The following is a 13,708-nucleotide window of genomic DNA, read 5'->3' on the forward strand; positions in this document are numbered from 1 at the left end:
TACATTCAAATAAAGTAGACGTGTAAAAAATGTGAAATGACACCCAGAAAAATGTATTAAACACTTTAAGTAAGGGAGGGGCAAAAAGGCACAGAAAACCAAGTCAACACCTAAAATTGATCAATAAACAGACAGCGATCCAGCGCTTGTCAGTGGAAATGAGTATCAGCTGGTTCAGTTCTAATTGATGGCCTCCAAAAAAGGCATTATTGCCAAGGTGTCCGTCAAGACACAGCTCATGATGGTTAAGGGCTGAGAGCTGTCTCAAAACCATCCCAAACTAACTGTTGGAAAATATAACAACGGCATTGGTTACAAAAATATTTCCAAGATTCTTAACTTTCCAGTGAGGCCAGGTGAGGCCAGAATATGTAAATGGAAAGCCAATTATACCACCATAGATTCACCTCGATCACATGCTCCTCAAAAGATTTCTGATAGAGTGCAAAGAGTAATTAGAAGAGGTGTCCAACAGCCAAGGCCCACCTGCAGAGAGCCTCAAAAACACATGGAATTAGTAGGTCTGTTGTCATAAGGAAACAGTGAGCAAAGTACTATGCCACCATTGCCTGCATGCACAACACACTCACCACGCAAGACCCCATCGCTGAAAAGAAAAAAAAAACATGTCAAAGCTCGTTTAAAGTTTGCTGAACAACATTTGGAGAAGCTAATACTGGGAAGCTGAGAAGCTAATAATACTTGGAGAATTTTGTCTAGTCAGATGAGAGCTAAATTGAACTGTTTGACTGCCATAATGGAGACTGCTATCAGAGGAGAAATTACATTGCACATCTCCCTAAAAACATCATACCACGGGTGAAGTTCAGAGGTGAGAACATGATGGTATTAAGCTGTATTTCAGCAAATTGTACTGTTAACATCACAGTATTGAAGGAAGGATGAATAGGCAAAAGTAATGAGACATTGACAAAAATCTGTTGCCATCTATGATGATGAAGAAAATTTAAACAAGAGTGGACATTTCAGCATGATAATGATCTAAAACATAATGCCAAAGAAACTCTTAATTGGAAAACAAAAGAAAAAAGTAAAACTGCTCAAATTAACTTACTTGATTCCGTTTGAAAATCTATGGTAAAAACTTAAGGTCCATATAAGAAGCTCATGTAAACTTTAAGATTTGAAGTCCACTTGTATGGAGCAATGGGGAAAAATTTTTGTTTGATTTCAAAATGACTGCTATTAAAAGGTCATTAAAACATCAACACTAGTGGTATAGAATAATTTTGTAAAGTACTGTATGTAATATAGCAATCCATAATCCATAGCTCAAATTTACCGTTTCTAACCAGAAGCGGTCCAAGTCTAATCTTCTCTGCTGCCTGTTGAGTGTGATCAGCCAGCGTCCTCCGTGCTTGTTCCTCTCATCCTCCCACATGGGCTCAATACCATCCTGCAGCAGCAGTTCACATCATTTATACTCATAGTTTAACACTAAACTCAAATTACAACACTTTCAAAAAAGTTGACAAGTGGCAATAACATCTGATGCAGGGGATTGGGGGGGTTTGGATACTCTACACTCCAAAGATTTTTATGTAAAAGGACCATTTCTAGAAGTATAATGTCTTTACTTAAAATCAACATTTAGTTATTAATTACAGGTACTAGTTCGTGAATCCCCCCCCAAAAAAAAAATCCTAATTAGGGTTGCTACAACAAATTAATATAATCAATTAAGAGAATGAATTTCATTACTGTGGTGATGTCTTGTGCACACAGAGCAGAAGACTCTGCAGCGGACCCAGAGTGCTCTCGAAACTGGTGGTTCCCAATCAGTGTGGTGTGGCACATTGCTGTGAAGTGAGAACTCTTCTGGTGTGCCGAGAGAAATGATCAAATTTCACTTAAAGGAGAAGTCTGGTCGTTTGGATCAACGTAACGATAGGTCATGTCATATGTACTGTACCTTGAAAATTTGAGGTTAACCCTCTATGATTTAATGGTGTTTTGAGAAGCATTTCCGAATTTTCATAGGTGCTGTCTTTTTGGCGCGTCACATGACCTACGTGCGCGGATGTGACGTATTACGTGCCCCAACAAAGGCTCGCTTACGTTGGGACACAATTATGATCAGCGCCGTTTTGTCGCATTTATCCTCATCTGATGAAGAAATAGCGCTGCCCGTTTATAGCTGGGATATGCTCCAGCACTCTTGCGACCCTCATGAAGATAAGCGGCTAAGAAAATGGATTAATGGATGGATGGATGGTTTTTTCCCCCACATCCCAAAACCGTGCATTAATCCGAGACACTAAATTGCCCTTAGATGTGAATGTGACTGCTTGTTTGTTTCTGTGTGCCCTAAAATTGGGTTGGCAACCAGTTCAGGGTGTCACTGTCTCCTGCACAAAGATAGCTGGGATAGGCTCCACAACTCCTCCAACACTTGTGAGAATAAGCAGCTCAGATAATGGAAGCTCAAAATATTATTTACAATAAATAGTTTATCTTTGTTCATCTATCTATTGCAATGGCATATAAAGAGAGACAGAACAAACAAAATGCTCTTCTATTTGATGGAACAAAGTGTATAATTAGTGTATTCACTTTATGTGACACTTTTGTTTCCCGATGCACCATGAGATCTTTCGTGCCTCCATTGGTGAGGTGGTTGACCGCAGCTGTGGCCGTGAGGTAGTCTGTGCCTATACAACCGGTGTCAGAGTTTGATCTGCATTGCACTCCGCCAAAGCTGCCCTTTGTCACCGATTTTGTTCATAACTTTTAGGGAGAGAATTTCTTGGCGCAGCCGAGGCGTAGAGGGTGTCAAAGTTGGTGGCCTCAGCATTGAATCTCTGCTCTTTGCAGATGATGTGGTTCTGTTGGCTTCATCAAGCCATGATCTCCAACACTCACTGGAGCGGTTGGATGAGAATCAGCACCTCCAATTCTGATACCTTGGTCCTCAGTCAGAAAATGGTGGCTTGCCCTCGCTGGATCACTGATAAGATCCTGTTCCAAGTGGAGGACTTCAAGTACTTTGGGGTCTTGTTCATGAGTGAAGGAAGAATGGAGGGGGAGATCAACAGGCAGATCTTTGCAGTGTCTGCAGCAATGCGGACTTTTTATTGGTCCGGGTAATCGGAAACAGGGAGCTATGTCGAAAGGCGAAACTCTCAATTTACCGATCGATCTATGTTGCTACCCTCAGATATGGTCACAAGCTATTGGTCATGATCGAAAGAACAAGATACCGGGATATAGGTGACCAAAATAAGTTTCCCCCACAGGGTGTCAAGGCTCTCCCTTAGTGAGAAACTCGGTCATCCAGGAGGGGCTCAGTGTCGAGTCGCTGCTCCTCTGCATTGAAAGGAGGCAGATGAGGAGCCTGGGGCATCCGGTCCTGATGCCTCCCGTACACCTCCCTGGTAAGGTGTTCTGGACATGTCCATTAGAAAGAGACTCCGGGGATGACCCAGGACACGCTGGAGAGACTATGTCTCTCAGCTGACCTGGGAACCCTTTGAGATCCCTCTGGAAGAACTGGATGAAGTGACTGTGGAAAGAGAAGTCTGGGTATCCCTGCTAAAGCTACTGCCTCCACGACCCGACCCTGAAAAGGGGCAGAAGATGGCTGGATGGATTAATGATTGTTATATCTAAGTGGAGACACTGATCACGTTAATCGTTCTCACAAAAAATATCAACAATGACTAGGTGGGAAACAGATATCAATATTCAGCACTTTATTAGTTTCGGTAAATGTTAAAGTACATTTTTACATTTCAGAGGAACATGTCCTATTTTCACTGTTGCATCATGTTTTTCAATCATGTAATTGTTTAGGAAAAATCAACTGTTACATGTCATCAACACAATTCTTCTATATTTTAATTCAATTTTCACCTGGAAGTGACATGTTGTCATTGACATCTGGTATCTGTTTCTTTGTCAATTGGAAGACCAACATTTGCTACTGAAAATGTGAGACATTCCGATGTGCATCAGTGAGGTATGTTCCATGTTTGTTCTTGATGAAATTGATGCCAGAAAACTCTGATTCACAGAGATAGGTTGAAGCAAACAGGCTGGCAACCTTATTAGCTGCTGTGCTTCTCTGTGTCAACAAGGCACCAAAGATTTGGTGCAACCTGGCAGGCTTTGAGGTGGAGGTCATTTTGCAATGTTATGATTACAATCTCTACCTGTTCAGCATCAGGGTAAACGTTGCACTTAATTGCTCAGCAAATCATCTTGTGTCCACATTAATGGAGGGATTGGAAATTAATGACACGCATGGCTCGAGCTGATCAAGGTCACAAAACCTATTCTCTATCTCTTGGTCAAGTCTGTTTATGACTTCACAGTACTTTTCTGCCACTTTGTCAAATGTTTTAGATGCAGAAGTGTGTGTGTGTGTGTGTGTGTGTGTGTGTGTGTGTGTGTGTGTGTGTGTGTGTGGTTCAGCACTGACTGCACAGAGGGAAAGTGGAGCACTCCCCCTCTGTAAATCTACAGAGAAAATGTTTATCTTGACTTTAAATGCATTTAAAATGCTCAACAACAGCAGTTTTCTTTACCTTGCAGCTCACAGTTCACGTGGTTTAGTTTCTCATTAATGTCCATTAAAAATTCAAGATCAACTCTGTGCCCCCAAGCAATGTGACAGACTTTTAGACTGCATGAACCCTTTCATTTCACCCTAAAGTGACAAAAAAAACATGTAAAACTCGTCCTTTGCTGAGCCACCGGGTTTTTGTGTGTAGCAGCAGGTCACCATATTCAGGTGACATCTCCTCCAATAGCACCTTGAAAATCCTGTGCTCTTTTGTTTTCGAGCGGATGTTTATGATTTTCACAACGGAAGTCATCACGTGCCTAAAGCTAATCACTTTTGCACACAACGGCAACTGGTGAATGATTTCGTAGTAATGCAAATTTTTTGGGAAGTCTGGGTCAGCTTTACAGTTGAAAAATGAAACATGTTTGTCGGCTGATCACAGCCGGAGCCCGATCTAGACAGCTTTTTCAAACACCATCCAGATAAAAACCAACAGCTGCGCTCTACTGCTCCTGTCCACGGACTCACAACACTGGATGCTAAACCACCTGCTCTTCGGCAGATCCCGGTCCATCTGATCGGCCAAGTTACCAGACATAGCTGACGCACGTCTACCTGTTGCAGATGCCCCCAGTTGGATGTCGCAGAGAGTGGAGATTAGATCATTTCCATTTTTCTCATCTTCAAATACTGTGTTAGCAATTAACATGAGTGCTTCTTTGACAACCTCTCTTCTGATAATGCCTTTATCTTCTTGATTAGAAAACATGTAGCCCTAAACGAAGCCTTAGTTTCTTCTTGTGACGTTTTCACCAGCTTTGGGAAAAAAAGACACAAAGCTGCCTTTAGCTCACGAGCTTTTTCTGCTCATAGTGCGCATCACGGTGGGTAGTAAGCATGGTAGCTTTTATGACACATAGTTTAAGTGCCACTGACACCCAAATATTAATTTTAAAATACAGATCGTTAAAACTACATATAATATAATTCACTTCAATGTCCATACGGAAAAAAAAAATGAGCGGAGAGCATGTCATTATAGCGCAACGTTACGGGAGTCTCACTCAACATCCCAGTGGCGGCCATATTGCCTGCAATGCCATTTGCAGATGTCACACTGGGACAGTCACAATTGAAAACAAGCTGTTCCCTCTGCTATGGGAGATGAACAAGAAAGATTTTCGGGTTTTTCTGACATTCCTTCTGAGACTTTTCGAAGAAGAGAACATCTCAGAATCGAGTGAAGTGACCGGGCCATATTACCCGATCGTTTCGAGCCATATTTAGATGATATACGGATCACTTCTAACCAACAACAGACTCCCCAACAAAATATTCAAAATGACAAGATCTATAATTGTTAAATTTCCTAACTCTTGTGTATGTAGCGTACTTAGGAGGACCCATGCCGGGCGAAGTAAGTATGTCACGGGTGCCCAGACACCGGTGGCCGGTGGCGGGGACAGCGCCTTTTTACTCCCCGCACGCGGCCACCCACCTACCCACAGACCCACCTAACGTCGGGCTGCCAGCTAATGGCCACACTCCCTTCCTGTAACATTTGCTGTAAATAACATTTGTTCAAGTTTGGTGACTATACGTCGTTTGGCTAGTTAGCTCGTGTTACATGCTACTAAACTATGTTTGTACTTTTATTTTATTATTGTTTTGAGTTGTATTGAGTGAGATTAAATTGTCTTAAACGTCATACAAGTGCTTTGTTATATTTTGCTGGTTTGACCAAGGGGATTTATTCTAAATTCACACGTAACATATGGTATAAACTGTGAGACAAATTAGTCCCCCCCAACTATTATTTTTTTAATAGCTCTAAACACACCTACCATCTGTCATTTGGGACAGACAAAACTCTCGTCCTTTGAACCTGTGCAATCCATTTTTCATGACGAACCGGGTCTTTTGGAAACGTGTGTTCCATCCTCCCGAGTGTTCGAGCAAATACAGCAATACAATGAGCCAGCATTTTGGCTAACATGTGGAAAAAAACAGCTAATTTCTCGCCGGTAAAACAGGTATAAACAGACGAACTTGCCAGTGTGGGTGTCTGCAAAAAACGGCACTTCCTGGTTCTTCTTTAACACAAATGCCTCAGGTGGAGATGCAAAAATCTCCATACAGCAACATTCTGACGTCTTATAAACAAACGGATGGGTTGATTCCGGCAGTTTTTTTTAATCATTAATAACATACTAAAAATTATGTTTCACGTGTTCGTGGCCCTTTCCTTGTCTTTTCACATTGTGCCGCTTTGACATTGTCACACTCGCCCCGCAAATGAGACACATGCAGGCTTTTTTCATAGTTGTAAAAAAGAACACCTCTTCCCATTTGTTGTGAAAGTGATAAGTTTTCTCTCTTTATTCTGACATGTTCATTGTGGTGACGAAGGAAGAAACAAACAAAAACTACTTTTAGCAAATAGTGTATAGCATACATGTTTTTATGTGGTTGGTCCAAGACCTATTAAAAGCTCTTGAGCAATTTCACCTCAACATTTAGAAGTTGATTTTTAAATCACAATTATTATTTTACTTTTAAAGCTCTGGGATGGTCATGCAGAGACTTGTTTGAAATAATGTGTCATTTTTAAAGGAAGTGATGGATTTTTCCAAATCAAATTGATTCCTTAAAAAAATAATCATGCATACATACATAAATTCTCTGTGTTGCTTTTCCTCACATAGGTTTTTGAGCGTGCTGGAGCCTATCCAAGCTCTCTTCAGGTAGGAGGGGAAGTATATCCTGAACTGGTTGCCAACCAATCGCAGGGGAAAAATATAATCATCTAAGTGATTATTGAATATTTGTTTGTTGTACCATTAAATCATAAATTAAGCACTGAACACATAAAACTGTATGTTTGGCTCGAGAAATGATCAAGATTCACATTTGATCATTTAATATCTATGGTTCTGGTTTTCAGGGATGTATCTTAAAAGTAAATTTAAAAACATTACAACCATTCATGGTATGACATCAAACAGCCCATGCGTACTGTTATATATGATCAAACAAACCTTAAAAAGGGAGTAATCACAGCCTGACATGAGATTGCTGGACAACTGGATATGGTTGTATACACTGGGAAGAAAGGACATAGGTATAAAACAAGCACATTTTAAATAGAGGTTTAGTCGAGCTCATCAACTCTCTTTTAATCAAGAGACTTGTGTGTGACTTACGCCCAGAAATCTTCAACTGTATCAAATTTGGAGATGAGTCGAAGGTTTGCCTGCCATGTTTTGCTCTTGTCAATCTTCAAGAACCACAGCGACCATCTGTTGGGGTGAAAATTGCATAAATGTAAGAAGAGCCTGATTAGAAAAGGAGGTATATAAAAGTCAAAGAAAGGCACCGAGCTCAACAGCACACAAGGAAAGTCAGAATGCAACTGTATGCTTCAAGTACTGTACAGTAAATCATTTGCTGTGATTTGTGGTCCAACTGTTCATGATATTGTGGGCCTTAATCAACTATGAATTATATCAACTGATTAGGAATTTGTTTAATACAGTGATGCCTCGGTTCTCGACAAAAATCCGTTCCAAAAAGTGGTTCAAGAAGTGATTCGTTTGAAAACCGAATCTATGTTTACCATTACGATTAATGGAAAAAGAAATAATGCATCCCAAGCCGAAAAAATTTTGCTTTTTAAATGATTTTTTTAGCTTTTCCTGATAACAAACTGCATAGTAGAAATACATGTATACTTTAAATATCATAATTTAAGAAATATATTTATTTTTTTGCTTAAAATATATGCTAGTACGCTAGGCTGAGAGTGCATTGCCGTATCTGTAGCGACTTTTTTTTTTTTTTTTTTTTTATTAACAAAAGTCCAGAATAACTTTAAACAAGCAACCTGCCTTCTTTGGAGCCATGATTGAGGGTTAATACTGTAGTCCTCGATAAGAAGAAAAATAACAGTCACTACCGAGACACTTCTGTGTACAGAGGTTGCGTTATACAGAATAACAAAAGTGCACTAGTTGCGCAGCGCGCGTTATGTCATTTCCGGAGTATTTTTCTGGAGGCGTTTGAATTGACAATAAAGCACGTCTTGGTTGGGTCAGCTGCTAGCGCCGCGTGCGATGTTATTTCCGGGTTTTTTCGAGGGGGCGTTTGAATGGACATTAACAAAACGCGTCGTGGGTAGGTCCGCTGCTTGAGCTGCGCGCATTATGTTATTTCCGGGTTTTTTCGGCGGCATGGGAATTTGCAGCAAAGCGCGTGGTGGGTCAGCTGGTCTGGCCGTGCACAATATGTTATTTCCAGGTTTTGTCGGGGGCGTTTGAGTACCGATTTTCATTTGAAAACAGAAGCAAAAAAAAAATCTCCAAATATTCGTTCAAATAACGATTTGTTTGAAAACGGGGACGTTCGAGAACCGAGGCTTTACTGTATATATTTTCAATGGGTTGCTAAAATCCTCAACAGTTGGTGTTGAATTATACATTCACAATTTGCACATGCTGTTGGTATGATATTGTGCGTGATATGCCGTAGTAAGATTGTGGCGCATAATTTTGAAAGACAGTTTACGCTGCAGGTGGTATGTTTTTTTACATGGAAAATTGGAGAACGGGTGAATATTGAATTGATTGAATTACAAGTGCTACACGGAGAAGCAGCCAAAAACGTAATACTGCATTACAGAAAAGGAGTCTAAATATATTAAGAAATGCTATATGGAAGCAATAGCCAATGCTGTGAGTAAAACAAGCACAACACCAAAACGGATTAAGATGACATACAGTGGTTATGGAAAGTATTACGACCCCTTTAGGTTTTTTCACTCTTATATTTCAGGCCTTATCTAAAATAATGTAACTTTTTTTCCCTCCATATTAATGTGCACAACACACCCTATCATGGCAAAAAAAGAATTCACATTTTTGCAGATTTATGAAAAAAGAAAAACAGAAATATCACACACCCATCAGTATTCACACCATTAGCTATGACACGCATGTACTGTATGTTGGAGGCGTCCATTTCTTCTCATCATTCTTGAGTTCTACACCTTCATTGGTGTCCAGCTCTGGTTGTTTATACTGATTGGACTTGAGGCCACACACGTCTATGTAAGACCTTACAGTTCACCGTCAGAGAAAATAGGAATCATGACGTCACAGGAACTGCTTGAAGAGCTCGGAGACAGAATTGTGGCAAGGCTACAAAAAACATTTCTGCTGCACTTAAGGATCCTAAGAGCACAGTGACTACAATAATGCTAAAATAAAAAAAAATGTTTGGGATGATCAGAACACTTCCTACAGAAGGCCGTCTGGCTAAACTGAGCAATCAGGACAGAAGAGCCTAAATATCACTCTAGCGGAGCTCGAGGGGTGCAGTCAGTAGATCGAAGAAAGTTCTAAAAAGTTAACCATCACTGCAGCCCTCCACCAGTCAGGGCTTTAAGGCAGAGTGGACCAATGGAAGACACATGGAAGCTTGCATGGATTTAGCTAAAAAACAAAACGTGAAGGACTTCAAGATGGTGAGAAGTAAGATTCTCTGGACCGATGAGACCAAGATAGAACTTCTTGGCTGGAATTATAAGGAGCATGTGTGGAGAAAACCAGGCACTTGACATCACTGTCAAATACAGTCCCAACAGTGAAGCATGGTGGCGGTAGAATCATGCTGCGGGGGTGTTTTTCCAGATGAAGGGAGAGTGTGACTGGCTGCAATCGAAGGAGAGATGAATGCGGCCAAGTATAGGGACATTCTGGATGAAAATCTTGTCAAGAGTGCTCAGAACCTGAGACTTGCGTGGAAGGTTCACCTTCCGACAAGAGAAGGACCCTACGCCCACAGCTAAAATAACAAACGAGTGGCTTCAGAAAAAGTCCATAACTGTTCTTGAATGGCCTGGCCAGACCCTTGACTTAAATTCAATTGAGCATCTCTGGAGACCTGAAAATATCTGTCCACCAGCATTCACCATCCAACCTGACAGAACTGGGGAGGATCTGCAAGGAGGAATAGCAGGGGATTCCCAAATCCCAGTGTGAAAAACTAAAAGACTCATGGTTGTATGAGCGCAAAACGGTGCTTCTACTAAACACTGAGCAGTGTCAAAATGCTTATGTCTTTGTGACATTTTAGATTTTTTTATGCAAAATTACAATGTTTTTCTTGTCAATGTGGTTATTTTTTACATTAATGAGGAAATAATGAAAAAAGATTTTAGAAAATAGCTGAAAGTGAAAAATGTAAGGGATCTGAATACTTTCTGTACTCACTGTTTACAAAGAAAAATACATTGTAATGTCTGCAAATAAGACAGGTTGACAAAATTTTTTGATATTTTTTTGTGTTTTCGGCATGTCAAAAACGTTTAACCAAGCAGCATAGATCTATTCTCTCTGTTACCTCTCATTTTGCCAATCTATCTTTCATCCTCTCCTCAAAAACTGCTGCCATCGTCACATGCAGCTGTGTCATTTCAGCGCACACTTAAATTTCAGACAGTATTTAAAGATTCAAAACCTGCCATGATCAGAATTCTCCGCTTCATTGCCCCAATCTTACTAAGCATTTCTCAATCTTTTTTTGGTCCTTGACATTTCAACTAGGTAATTGTATCTCTCAAAATACAATTTGTATTTAATCAATTACAATTTCATGGCTTTAATTCATTTGTTTTCCAGATAGAAATGGTAACACACCATCAACTCAAAAGCATCAACTTCCTAGACTGTCAACTACGACAACATTTACCATTAAACATGATCAGATATATCAGAATTTGAATGAGAATCATTTTTATTTTGCCAAGAATGTAAAACACACAGGGGAGTAGTTAGACACTTGAGTGCGACAGACGGTCAATTGACAGAGAATACTTTTGAGAATACAATGTGAAATTAGTCATGAAGCAATAAAAGATTGCTAGTAATCTGGCAATGTGTATGTGTTTCTTTCGGCTTATCCCTTTCGGGGTCGCCACAGCGTGTCATCTCATGACGGTACTTTTTTTTGGTGACAACTGTGCAAAAAGATGCAGTCCTCTAGCAATTCGAGCAGTTTAAATGACGGATAGAGCGATAGATCAGTCCAATGACCATTGTGGAAAGGGCACCAAGACTACAAGAAATGTAAATGACTTCTTCTTTTCCTTTTGGCTTGTCTCGTTAGGAGTCGCCACAGCGTGTCATCTTTTTCCATGTAACACCATCTTGGATCTTCCTCTTGAACACCAACTGCCCTCATATCTTCCTTAACAACATCCATCAACCTGCTCTTTGGTCTTCCTCTCGCTCTTTTGCCTAGCAGCTCCATCCTCAACACCCTTCTACCAACTTACTCACTCTCTCCCCTCTGGACATGTCCAAATCAACAAAATCTACTCTCTCGAACCTTGTCTCCAAAACCGCTAGTATCAACAACAGATGTGAAAATGGTGCCGCGTAGTGAGACTACTACCATATAGCTCACTGAAAAGTTATAATGCGAAATCACTTGACATGATGATGTCAACACATCAACAGGATGTAGAAATACGGTGAACTACGGCTCATTTTGCCAAATCGGAGAAAGGTGAGGAAGACACAGCCAGACCAACATGCTGTTCTACTGAGAGGTGGAGCATGGCACAGTACAGTCCAATCATAAAATTATGGAAATTGAGATTGTGACTCACTTTCATATCCTAGTTCTCACTATATTATTGCAGTTGTCTTAAGGTTGTCATTTTCCTTAATTAATCAAAGCCACATAGCCAGTGATTTCTTGATTTCTTTTGTGATTTCTGCATAGGAGATTTACACTGTATAAATTAGTTGTATGACTGGAAGATAAAATGTGTTTGGGCTTTGAAGCTTTTCATGGCCTTCAATCACACAGGCAGGCATTTTTGGCGAATACAATATAAAGTACTGTATATAAAAACTTCAGGCATTTTTTTTTTTAATTTTGCTGCTGCCGCTCAATGAAGATCAGTAAGCCAGTAGAAAAAGTCATGCCAAGTGTTGTGATAAACTCGACTGAGTTTTACATCTGAGCTTGTATGATCAATTTGCTATAGGTTAGTCATGGTCTAAACAGTTCATAAAACTGACCCATCATTTTTTGGGCCATTTCAGACAAGTGGTTTACATCTTCTATGGTGGAATCTATGCTTTTGTTCACAACTCTGGAGACAGAAGCCTGTTTCTGTCATCAGCAGCTGGTTTTTTTTTTTCCCAAAGGTATAGATGTTTAACATTTGTTCATCAGTACTTAATTGTATTTCTTCAATTGGACATTTTAAATTGTTGCATCACTTCTAAAATGGTAAAATATATATATTTTTTTATCTCCATCTTCTCTCTCAGATTCATAATTTTTACTTACATAGGCAGCTCTATAATTTTCCTGTTGGTTATACATATATCTTTACAGAAAAAAAAACTATAAACACTATATTAGCATACATATTTTCAGGGGTCCCTAGCCAAAACAATGTTGTTTTGCACAAACACTGGCATTATATACACCTGGTGAGGGGTGTGCCTTTAGCGTCCTCTCCCAGGCCCACACTTCCCGCTGTAAGCAACGTGTTGGCAGGAAATGTTCCCTGTCAGTTACAGATATTGGAACTCGGCGAACACATCAGGTGCTTCGCATTATAAGGCGAACCGTTGATTTTGGAGAAAATGTAACACTTTTAAGTCCGCCTTGCTATTGTGAAAATACGGTACCCTTTCTACCAATGTAACCAAAGGAGAAAGATAAAAACATTTCAACAACTGAAATGATGTTAATTTTTTCAAAACTGAAATAATGTTCATTTTTATTAGTTCTGTACATTATGGGGGAATAAATTAATGAAGAACACATTATGGCCCAGTTTATATCACTATAATGACATAACATTATGTAGTATATTTTCAGTTATTCTTTAAATATACAATGAACGCTTACTTTTTCCCATTTTATTTCTAAGTGGCATTAAACAGATCTGTCACAATTGAGAATTGCACCCTGTAATATTGCATTTAGTAATCGAGTATCTTACTGAGATTTGTAGCCAATACTCGAGTATTTGGATACAATGTTTTTTCTTGGTTAAACAGAAATTATGAAAACACAAGAGAAACTGAGATATTTGACTTTATAATAAATGACTAATTGGTCTCCTTTTTTAGATAATCAGAATCAGCTTTAATGGCC

The 13,708-nt window shown here is 39.7% G+C and overlaps 1 protein-coding gene across 4 annotated transcripts in view; it reads right to left on the reverse strand.

Annotated features, from left to right (window-relative positions):
- The window catches only part of eif4eb (eukaryotic translation initiation factor 4eb), a 35,690-nt gene that overhangs the window by 19,546 nt on the left and 2,436 nt on the right, over positions 1 to 13,708 (reverse strand). For all 4 annotated transcript variants that reach the window (XR_009798604.1, XR_009798603.1, XM_061844862.1 and 1 more), the window contains exons 3-5: positions 7,732 to 7,827; positions 7,567 to 7,630; positions 1,304 to 1,417 (exon numbers count right to left, since the gene is read on the reverse strand). Coding sequence is in view for 2 of the 4 variants with exons in the window: in XM_061844862.1 (XP_061700846.1) it covers positions 1,304 to 1,417; positions 7,567 to 7,630; positions 7,732 to 7,827 (274 nt within the window). In the remaining 2 variants the exon portion in view is untranslated. The remainder of the gene's footprint in view (positions 1 to 1,303; positions 1,418 to 7,566; positions 7,631 to 7,731; positions 7,828 to 13,708) is intronic.

This window comes from Syngnathoides biaculeatus, chromosome 15, assembly GCF_019802595.1.
Source record: "Syngnathoides biaculeatus isolate LvHL_M chromosome 15, ASM1980259v1, whole genome shotgun sequence".
NCBI classification, from domain to species: domain Eukaryota; kingdom Metazoa; phylum Chordata; class Actinopteri; order Syngnathiformes; family Syngnathidae; genus Syngnathoides; species Syngnathoides biaculeatus.